The 11,751-nt window shown below is 40.6% G+C and overlaps 1 protein-coding gene across 1 annotated transcript; it reads right to left on the bottom strand.

The window, feature by feature from the left end:
- Positions 1-1,198: 1,198 nt before the first annotated feature.
- Positions 1,199-10,532, bottom strand: LOC133954650 (aminopeptidase N-like). Its single transcript, XM_062389076.1, has 21 exons — positions 10,188-10,532; positions 9,101-9,407; positions 8,674-8,816; positions 8,441-8,577; positions 8,115-8,241; positions 7,745-7,899; positions 7,073-7,186; positions 6,806-6,949; positions 6,508-6,573; positions 6,175-6,240; positions 5,925-6,097; positions 5,692-5,768; positions 5,054-5,187; positions 4,909-4,964; positions 4,577-4,724; positions 4,358-4,449; positions 4,150-4,257; positions 3,896-4,063; positions 3,654-3,794; positions 2,774-2,855; positions 1,199-1,784 (listed from the first exon to the last, which is right to left on the bottom strand). The coding sequence occupies exons 1-21, from the start codon at positions 10,504-10,506 to the stop codon at positions 1,629-1,631; spliced, it is 2,913 nt and encodes a 970-aa protein (XP_062245060.1). The 5' UTR covers positions 10,507-10,532; the 3' UTR covers positions 1,199-1,628.
- Between the last annotated feature and the right edge of the window lie 1,219 nt (positions 10,533-11,751).

Below are 11,751 nucleotides of genomic sequence, written 5' to 3'. Positions count from 1 at the left end.
TTCTGTATTTCTGTTTCCATATGTAAATGAGGTAGGAGGTCAACCTCAGCCTCGAGCAGTAGTGGTCAACTGAGCACAACTGCCACTCAATGGGTCAACATTGCAAACAGCTACTGGACACCAGTCAGCATTAACAGGCAGAAGTAGTAGAACTGGATCATTACACTCCGGTGACCAATCCTGCATGAGACTGCGGTTAGGCCCGCCAAAGAACTAGAGAAATAAATAAATGTGGAAATACATTTAATCCATTTCTGTATTCATTTCTGTATTTCATTATTTATTTATGCATTTATTTATGTATTTATTTATACATTTATCATTTGTTTAATTATGCTTAGGTCATATATATTCCTCCATATTTCACATCCTCTCACCAGGTTTCATGGTATATTGACCACAACTGTTTGAACAGACTTCGCAGAAAACCTTTTCTTGGCGCAGGTAAAAATTATTATCTTTTATGATTTATGGGTTCATCAGGTCCTCACAAAAGTAATTCAAACATCAATCTGCTGGGAAACGGATCATAAATCTCAAAGATTTCAATACTTATTGATTTGATAATTGATAGAGCAGCAGTATCAAGGTTTGTTTCAGCTGTCAATCATGATCTCAGCCAGGTTTTATATGATCAATTAACTAATTCGACCGAAAACGTTTTCATCTCTTATCGAATAACGATGCAACAGGTTCATCAGCTTCTCATGAACAGTAAATGAAACTTAAATAAAAAAACAATCTATTTCTATTTTAAATTCCTACGTTGATGAAATAAAATGGGAAAAACTTACGATCAACTGGTGCAACAGGATTCTGTCGTCAGCCACAACTTTCTTAGGACGTTGTTCGAAATTTTCTTTGATTTCTCAAAGAATAATTCATGGATTAAGATGATTTAAATCGGGCATATTTGAGGGTAGATATTTATGAGTGTGTGTGATTTAGTTGTATTTGAGTTAAGGGACTGTTGGGTCTTGGCCGTGCTTTGCTTGTTCTACTTTTCTTCTTGTATACCTGTCCATCGATTACCTGATTGATTAATCTCGTATTGACAGGTAGTTTTTTTTATATACTGTATATACTTTTATCTGCACCTGCAATCCTTGAAAATAATACAAATATATTTTTATCAGAACAATAAAGACAAGAATGTCTTTAACTTTATCAGAAATTATTTTCTAATGTGACAAGAAAATAAACATCCACTTTTTAATTTACAAGATAACATTATTAAATACAGAGCCGATATGAACAAAAGAGGATGAACATGTTTTTCTTTACACAACATTACAAGAACAAAACTAAGAGTGACTTTGACTTGTTACAAAACTCCAAAAGTGAGAAAAAGGAACAGTAATTTTGTTCATTTCAGAGACTTCAAGTATTTAAAACTGTGATTTATTAAAAAGTATAAAACAAACAACAACAAAAACATCTTCTCTCCGGCTTTAAATATAAAAACATAATTTCTGATTATACTTTTATTTTCCAAGTATTGAAATACACTGTGATTCTACTTTTTTCCAGTTGAGTGCAAAATCTCCTCTTGCTCCGAGCGACATTCGTTGTGTTGGAAAAGGTTTATTTCTAATCACATGTACATGAAGGGTGAACACGCAGCTTCATCAGGGCTTTGTTTCAGTCAAGAACCAGTTCAGGACGTTCTGCTTGTTCTCCGCGATCCACTTCATGTTGCCGATGGTTCTCTCGATGGACTGATCCACCGCCAGGGAGCCGGAGCCGAAACCCACCTCTGAGTTATCGGCCTTGAACTGCTGCAGCTGTGACGACGAACAAAACAGAGAAATGAGCGTCTGGGGAAGTGACTCAGCAGTTTGATAACAACACCGATGACTGGGAGGACAAAGTGTGGAAAAGCTTCTCCTGGGTAATAAACTCATGAAAACACCAGTGTTACAGGTTCCAAAAGAAATTTGTGTCAGATCAGATCTGTGTTTTTCTCATGTTTTTAAAAGCTGAAAGTTTTAAGTTTTTGGTTTTGTCGGAGGAAACAAGATATTTGTTGACATCTCTTTGGGTTTTGGTTAATGGTTTGGCTCCCAAAGGAAAAATCTCATTCAGTTTCTGAAGAGATATTTAAATTTTAAGCCATAATAATTGAACCATCCAAGGTAGACTCACAACAATCTACAAAATTGTAAAACAATGCTATATCTCCTGTAGAGGCCATAATTCTGTATGATAATTACTGTGGTGAAAGTGTTTTCCAATATCAAGGAGAAGCAGTTCAATGCTCAGCTCAAGTTAAAGGTTCCAAACGAAATTAGTGTCAGATCAGAATCGTCAAAGCTCATGTTTGATTTTAAATTAGAGGCGTAACCTGCGGATTCTGCCTCCTTCATTAAATAAAAGCAGCTGGATACCATTTCTGTGTTTTCCCCAAGTTTTTAAAAGCTGAGAGTTTTTAGTTTTGTCGGACGAAACAAGATATTTGATGACATCTCTTTGGGTTTTGGTTAATGGTTACGGTCCCAAAGGAAAAATCTCATTCAGTTTCTGAAGAGATATTTAAATTTTTTGCCATAATATTTTAACCATCCAAGGTAGACTCACCACCAGCTATGAGGTTGTAAAACAATGCTGTATTTTCCTGTAAAGGCCACAACCCTGTATGATAACAACTGTGTTTAAAGTGTTTCGCTATATCAAGGAGAAGCACTTCAATGCTCAGGTGTTGTAGCAACTGCAGCTCAAGAGACAAACGCTGTGTTTGCGTCATTCCATAAAAACTCATAGTGGAATATCGAACCTGTTTCAGCTCAAAGTCAGTGGCGAAGCGTTTTGTGACGCCATTGATGAGGTTGGAGAAGGAGAAGGATCCACCACCGTACCTGATAGGGGAAATCAAACCATCAGCTGCTATTTAAAACCACTTCTACTAAGTTTTGCCCTTAAACCGTTTGTTGTCTATATTTACGACCTCAAAGTAAAAGAATCTGAAGGACATGATAGCTCTTCCTGACACCTACTAAAAACACATGTGTACAGACTAATCTCATTAAAAGAAATTTTTAATAAAAGCATCTACATTTTACTGGAGATGGAAATATAGGAATCAATCATGTTGCTGCAGGTGCAAAAGAGAATTACAAGTCAGACAGCTAATTTCTTTCTCGACGTTTAAACTATTTCTCGAAATTAAAGATAAAGATCATCCTCTTCCAGTTTATTTCCGCTCATTGTCAGACCTAGTAACCTCTATCTCAGTCAGTCTGGACATTAAACAATTACATACTTATCAGTTATCACACTGCTTACATTTGTGAAAAATGTATATAGTTTGTAGAATATGAATAATCATTGAAATGTCCAACTACAGATCTGAATGAGCTGCACTGAAACGCTGCTCATCATCGTTTGAGTCGTGACCAAAGTTCGTCCGTATCAATAAAAGATCTCACTGATGATAAGCTGCACTGTAAAACCACAGTAAATCTTTTTATGTGTAGCCGGGCTTCACTTCGTGTTTCCTAACACTCCATAAACCTGAGTTTATAACCTTCTACTCTCATTTAAAGTGTCCTATTCTGGACTAGATGCTGAGCACAGCTGAATCTCTTTGGACAGTAAAACGTTTCTCACGTTTCACTGTCAGGCAGCGACGTCAGAAAATGTTGAGTCACACTCACTGATTGAAAATGTACGACCACCGGTCCCTGACAAAGTCCCACGCCAGAGACTGACCAACCACGTTGTTGGCGATGTAGACGATAGTGGAGGTGGCATCCTGCTTTCGGATCATGTTTGGATCCAGAGTGTACTCCAGGTACCTGAGAGCATTAACACACAGCAACAGGAGGAGTTAATACATATATAAATGTGTGTATAAATGTGTATTTATACTGTATAAATCTTGGTAAGTTGAGCAGACCTTTGGAGCAGCCAGGGTTGAGTTGTGCAGGACAGAGCCGAGCGCAGTTTCTCAGCTTCACTAGCTATGGTGGCTTTCTGAAACTCCGACCAAGCAAAGTCCCACTCTTTAGCGCCACCTGCTGCGATGGCATTGCAGTACACCGTGGTGCGTAGGTTGGGGTGGATCCTGAAGAAGAGAAGAAGTGTCTAAATCTCAGTACAGCACAGATTTAAGAGTAATAAGAATTCCATTGGGATGGTTTTTACACTCACGGGTTTTTCTTTGTGTCCATCCATTGTTTGAACCATCCCTTCACCAGGGTCAGACATTCCTCATGGCCCGTCTTACACGCCTGGCTGATGGCATTCACCTGATTGTACCTGAAGGACACATGAGGAAGACGAGCCTTAGAAGACGTGAAGAGGATGTGAGTGAGCATGTTTGTGAAGTGCTCTGGACGCCTGAGGGATCTTTACTCACTGGTCCATATGTCCAGTCGGTACTTTAGCCCAGTTTCCAGTCTCTGTCTTGTAGTAATCAAACAGAGGGACGACCTGTTTCCTCAGATAATCCTAAAAACAAGGAGAACATGCTGCAGTTAAGGAAATCTGATATTTCCATTAAGGTTCAGATCATGAAAGCAACTCAATTAGTTTTGCTTCTTTATATTTTCATGTTTCTTATTTTAATGTTGCACACCTGCATGGGGCCGTAGACCTCGCTGCGGTCAAACATGAGGTAGAAGAAGTTCAGGTTCCCCAGAGCCGACTGCCAGGGCATGTAGTCTCTCTCCTGGTTCAGGTACTTGGTTGTACTGAGGGCGCGGACTGTCGGGATGATCTTTGCTCTGTGGAGTTTACAACATGTTAAAATACAAGTTCTACATTCCACTCTTTACTGCTCTGCAGAAATGTATGACATTGTCTTGATTTGTATAATTGAGGTTTATTGTAAATGTGACAACTTCATTCTCTTAATGTTGCAACTTTATTCTCTGAATGTTACAACTTTTTTCTCTTAACAATTCTCACCTCGCCAAATTAAAAGCATCATCCACCAGCTGCGCTCTGTTGATCACTTGAATAACCTGGAAAAACAACATGTCTCTGTTAGTTCTCTTGAAAGGAAACATTAGGAAACATGTTTGTATGAAGGCATCAGTCAGAAGTGTCTTACACTATGATTGGTGCTCAGAGCGTTTAGCAGCTTGTCCCAGTTGCTGTCGTCATAGTTGACTCTGTAGTAACCCACCACATCGAGGTTGGCCAGCACCCAGTCGCCTCCTGTCGTCTTCATCGCTTCGTTTGTTGCTACAGAAGACAAGGAGGTCGGAGTTAGAACATTTTCTCTTGTTGTTTTATTGTTAGTTTTGGTTTCACGTTGTAATTTAGGGACTAAAGAATTTCGTCCTGTTGTCATCACTTATGTGGCCGGAGTCTAGATCTATACTTGACTCTGATTGGTTGGTAGACGTTGTGTGTCCGACGTCAGTTTGTTGTCAATTGAGTTGTTGTATTCGCTAACGTTTTTTGAATGAAGTGCGTAAAAAAAAATCTACGTTCCTTATGAAATGAGAAAGTGAATTAACTGGTTGGCTTTGTTAATCTCGTTGCCACGGTAATATCTTTGTGATTCAAACGGAAGTTGAAATATGGACTCGTCACTCGAGGCAAAAATGATACATGCTGATTACTCATTAGTTTGACTTATTATTGATTGCTGAAAGGCCGACCACAACCATCTAAGAGTAGTGCGTGTGAATGAATGTGACTTGTTAAAATCCCAACATTGTTGCTGCAGTCTGTACATCATACCTAATTTTTGCTCCAGCCAATAAGGTGTCTGGGCTGTTGCATTCTTAGTCCACCTGATTGGAACAATCCATTCATAACTGTAGGTGAAACAAATACATCAATTAGTCTAGTTTTCGCTGTTTATGCATTTTGCCTTTTGTGAAGACGATAGTGGAGAATTCATATTTTGCTGGTACGTCATGACTTTGTTGTTCTTATGAGAAGGGCCGAGGATAGAAAGTGTGTTTTCATACTTGAAGGGAGACGGAGCTGTGACTTCAGAGTCTGGATCCAGGAGAAAGTGCTTCTGGGAGACGTCCCCACTGATGGTGTTTATGGTGACCACAGGGAAACCCATCTGCAGCACCCAGGTGTTCATGATGTCCTGGACACTTCCAGGCAGATTAGTGCCAGTGGCGTTAACGGCCTGTGGAAACAAAACTATAAGTAACAGACGATTCTAAGGGTTCAAAGAATGTGAGGAATCTGGAGAAAAGAACTTGCCATTTGCAGATGGTTCCACAGGTCGGTGTAAACTGCATTCCCAAATGCAAATTCCTTCAGGTAGGTCTGCAAGAGAAAGATGTTACTTAGCTTTGCAGGGTTCGACTTAATTCTTTGATTTCAACTTTCATTTTATCCTGGCCCTTCTCATTGTCAACCATTGTTCTGTGCTTCTGTATGTGTTCCGGCTCCGGAACAATTTTTTAAACTTACAATATGTAAAAACTGAGACAAACTCAACCCTAATTATGGGCACATTCTCATGTTTGAGAAACAAAGAGAAAACACATTTGAAAATATTTATTTTATCGTGTTCCTCAATGAGGTTCTTACCCTGAGTCCCATTACGAAGATTTCTTCAGTGAGGAAATCCGACAGCATTCTCAGAACAGAAGCTCCCTGAGGAACGACAGTCATTTGACATGTTCAGGGTTAGGGTTAGGGTGTGTTTCAGCAGCATTGTGACAAATCAATCAAGTCCTTCAGACAATCAAATAGTTCTACAGGACAGGAATATAAAACATAACCTGGGTTCATTGACGCTAGGAAAATACATGATATGAGAGTGGGACACAAGTCATTTAAACTCATGAAGTGAGAACTTGGTTTAAGGGAAGGAGTGTGACTTCACCTTGCTGTAAGAGATGGCATCAAACAGCTCGCTGATCTGCTCTGGTCTCTGGATGTCTTCTTCTTTAGCCGACAGAGGGTGAGAGGAAGCCAGAGCATCGACGGCAAACACCCTGTGGACATCATTGAGCACGATGAGGTCTTTCTGTTGTGGAGCAGATTAGACAGAACGCTGAAAACGCCACCGGACACCAGCTCCAGTGTTCTACATGAGTTCAGATCTGTCCATTTGGTGAGAAGGAGAGAACACAGACTGGGAAATACTCACTATGTTCCACTCCCGTTCGGCCACGTCTGCTCCAAGGTACTCAACATACGATGCAAAGCCTTCATTCAGCCACAAGTCATTCCACCATCTCAGGGTCACCAGATTACCAAACCACTATAAAGACATTAAAGAGAAAAATGTGACAATGCCAAGAAAATTTGCATGAATGAAACAAAAACAGTAGGAATGCAGGCATGGTTTGGACTCGACTCATTTCAGATTCATTATTCTTGAAGCTACTTGAATATTTTTCAATTGAGACATGAAGCAAAAGGCATCCAAGTCCTCTTGACCTTTGTTTCAAGGTAATGTAGAATTATCATTTTGTCTGTCTACTTGAAGGGTCACCACAATAATGTGCCGTGCTCTCCAGTGGTGTTCCCCAGGGTTTCCTCCTGGGCCCTATACTTGTTTTACTTCAGCCTGGGAGGTTATGTTTCCGTTTTGTCTGTCTTTCTGATGGTCAATAGAATTATGCAAAAAGAACTGGACAGATAAACACAACACTTCCACACAAACATCACTCTCACACACAACGAATTCCACTCGGAATTCCACAATCGTTGTTCACCACATTCAGATTTACCACATTCATTCACTCGACAGATACAGACAAAAGAAAAGATTTGACATTATACATTAGTGGAGGTGAACCCAGAAATGACAACGAACCATGTGAGCCAGTTCATGAGCTATGATGGTAGCAATCCTCTCCTTGTTGGAGTTGGAGGAGACTGCTTCATCGTAGAGCAGTGCCGTCTCCCTGTACGTGATCAGACCCCAGTTCTCCATGGCTCCAGCGTTAAAGTCTGGCAGAGCGATCTGATCTGTTTCAGGAAAGAGATCATTCATGGTTCATTGCGCAGAGAATAGAATAATCAAGTATAATTATCTATTTAAGGTTGTTTGGCCTCTCAAAGGCTTCATACGCGAAACACAGAGTAACCTCCTCAGGTTGAAAGTGGCAGCTGACTGATTAGGGATCTACTCTCAGGGTGAAACCAGACTCACCCAGATCCAGATCATCATGTGGCTGACTCACCAGATTTTGGCAGAGGGTAACTGGAATTGTAATATCCCTCAAAGAACTTCAGGATGGGTCCAGTTTTGTTGAGGGCGTACTCTCCTTGTCCTGCATCGATAGCAGGCTTCCGGGCGAAGATACGGATCTGAGAAGAGAATCAAACACATTCGCAACATTCATTTCTGTTGGCCTGAACATTTATTGAAACCATTAATTCTGTAATGGTTTTAATTTGATTTCAGCTGTTTCACGCATGCTAGTGAGAAACAATGTTGTTTGTGTCGTTTAACTTGTAACGAAAGTCGTAGATAAGAAAATTCATGGCAGAGGTATGTGTCAGTTACCAGAACGTCATCAACGGTGTTGTTGATGAATCCGAACTCGCTGACGATGAAGGCCAGCAGGTAGGTGGACATTTTCTCAGTCTGCTCAAAATCTGTCTGCTTCAGAGTCGTGCCATTAATGGAGACGGCCTTTGAGTCTGTACAAGAGAAAAGTTATTTTTATTATTACCTTCCTCATTCAGTCAATATGTCCTAGAGGATGAATATAGACGTGGTATTGTCGTGCAACTCACCTCTTTGTGCCCCGTTGGACAAGGCGACCGTTACAGGGTCATGGATCAGAGTGATGTTGAAAGTAGCTTTCATAGCCGGCTCGTCAAAACAGGGGAAAGCCTTTCTGGCGTCTGTCGGCTGCATCTGAGTGGTCGCAACAACCCTGACAGGAAAAAGACAAATTAGGTTTGTGTTTGAAAAACATCTTGTATGGAGTTTTGCCAAAAGCAAGACGGTTGAATTAATGTGATCAATTTACTTTAATCAATGAACTCTTTAGCCTGGATCAGCACAAAGACTTCGAACTGTCTATGTTGGGTCTTTTGTTCTTACAAAATACACCTTTTGAAATAGATTCGTATCAAAACTATTTTTAGGACCAAACTGAGAGTTTCTTAACCCTCTGGATTCACACTCCATGTTATCTCACACATTAAGTTCACATACTTGCGCTGTCCATTCTCCATGTACTCGCTCCGGTAGAAGCCTCCCAGGTCATCAGCCAGCTCTCCAGTGAAGTCAGTGAACAGGTGGTACCATTGGTCCTTCAAGAGTTTACCGTCTAGCTGCAGGACCAGGTACTGAGTCACAGGCTGCAGCCACGAACTCTTGATCGCCGGGGGCTTGATGCCGCTGTTGACCGCGCTGAGCCTCGCCCACTGGCCATTCTCAAGTTTGGTGTAGTTCAGCTTATTGGAATGGATGAGAATCAGGTCTGTGTCCTCGGTGCACTTAAACTCCACAGTGGACTCACCTGCAACCACATGAAACTTGTTTAGAAACTCAGTCACATCCCATTCCCATAGATTGAATCAAGCTCCACCCCATTACACAGACTCATAGATATCAGTCCTCTCTGTCAGTAAGTTATTTTTCTTTGCTCTGTTTGAAAAGGCACCTGAAGTCGTTTTTTAAATCTTGTTTGCTCAGATGCGTCTCTGGCAACCTGCCACAGCGATGACGAGAACTCAGCTACTAAAATGTTATCTCCCTCTACAGACATCATATAATTAAACTTTATCTCGGAGCAACTTATTTGTCCTATCAGGATCAAATAATATATCATGTATCAGGACACAGGGTTCTGTAAAAATCAGTTGTCGTTGCTAATCAGAGAAACTGTAGATTTAAGGTTTATTCCTTGAAGAAATAATAACAGACAGGTAAATAAATTGAGAATAAATGAACATGAGCAGAGAAATTTTGAAGATAATTGATGAAATCATAAATAATGAAGCAGAATAAATGTAAAGAGTCGATGTGACACATTTGTAAAAGCTTTTTATAAAAGAAGGTTTTAAAAAACAAATGTGTCAACGAGGCCTTCAGGTGACGGGTGAGTGAGGGTCAGATGTCAGGGAACTCATCCTGATCCAGAATCCTGTAATTCATTAACCTCTCGTCAGACTTTACCTCCATCACTGTTTCATCTGAAAGAAAAGCTGCCACACTCCTGCAGCTTTTATTTCTTGAAGACAGAGGAGGATTTTATTTAACTCAAACACCAACGCTATTGAAACCGACTGATTCTCACCAGTGAAGATGTAGAGTCCAGTGGAGGGGTCTGCCGTCAGTCGGGGCCACAGCTTGACGTTGTAGTGCTCCGGCACCAGGCTCTTGGGGAGCCGGTACTTGTCCCAGGCTTCGTTGGACGGGGCCGGCGTCGTTACATCGGGTTTGGATGTCGTTGGTCCGACTGTTGGTCCGTCTGTAGGTGAAACCTGATTGTCGTTATTTTTTGCCTTTTCCTGCGAGTAGACCACAGACAGAGCTATGATTGTTGCCAGGGCCCCTGCACCCAGGATGACCCCCACCACCCCAACAGCTTTACTGATGTAGAAACCTTTCCCCATGTCGTGCGCCTGTACGGGAATCCTCACACTGAGGGCACGCAGAGGTGGAAGGTGAACTTTTATACAGCATCTTCCCCCCCAGTCACTGCAACAGGTGATACATTAACAGTGAGATTGAAGATTAGGATCTGACACAGTGATATGACTCGTGACTGAGTTAAAAAACTCGGACACAAGGTAAACAGGGAGGATTCTCATGTTAAGACATTTATTAGAATTATGAATATTTGCAGAGGATTCATTTATCTCCATCCAATCAAAAATATCACTCATTGTTTTTTCTGAATTTTTGAACCAGGATATATGACATTTATTACAGAATGGCTGCTTTTAAAGGAACAGTTGAACCTTTTAGTGAAAAATATGGGTTATATGGGAAAAGATAGAAGTCAGCCTTGAACAGTTAGAGTCCACTTTCAGAACGTCCCTGGTTCCGGGAGTAAATTTACCAACAATTTTCTCCACTGACATTTCAGAAAATCCTTTAAATTTATATTTCTGATCCTGGAACCAGGTCGACCAGCTTCAGGATGAATATCGACCATGAAATATTTGATTCAGAGCAAAGACATGATTGTAAAACAGAAAAAAAGGCGATGGTACACGTCTGTGAACATAACTATTTTGAGAGCGAGGGGACTACACATCCCAGAAACCACTGGGAATGATGTTTTCAAAGATTCCCAGCTGCTTCCTCTTGAGTTGTACATTGTTATTCGTTATGTAAAACTGAACGATCCGATCGTAGCCGACACGATTTGGAGGAGATTGTTTCCTAATCTCATAGCTTGAGGCAAGTCTACCTTGTATGGTTAAAATATTACGGCTGATCCGTTAACAGACTTTTCAAATTACACACATATGTCAGTGCGTTGGTATTCTCTGGGAATTCAGTGAAATATTGAAACCGCCCCGTGATCTTGATCACCAGAACATAATGAGTTCTTCCTCGACTCAGTTCAGTTCACGAAAACATGTTTTTCTTGGCACAGGTAAATATTCTTATCTTCTATGATTCATGGGTTCATCAGGTCCTCACAAGAGTAATTCAAACATAAATAATTGAAAGGGTTGATTAAAAACTTATAAAGACTTATAAAGACTTATAAAAGATAATCTTATCTTATCCCATGAAAGGTGAGCAACTCCTCCCACAGAAGATCACAGGAGGTATAAAGCTAATTTAATAAAACTGCTCGGAAACGGATCGTAAATCTCAAAGGTTTCAATCCTTGGTGATTTGAT

Source organism: Platichthys flesus, chromosome 6, assembly GCF_949316205.1.
Source record: "Platichthys flesus chromosome 6, fPlaFle2.1, whole genome shotgun sequence".
Lineage (NCBI taxonomy): Eukaryota > Metazoa > Chordata > Actinopteri > Pleuronectiformes > Pleuronectidae > Platichthys > Platichthys flesus.
This window is presented reverse-complemented; position numbering and strand designations above follow the sequence as displayed.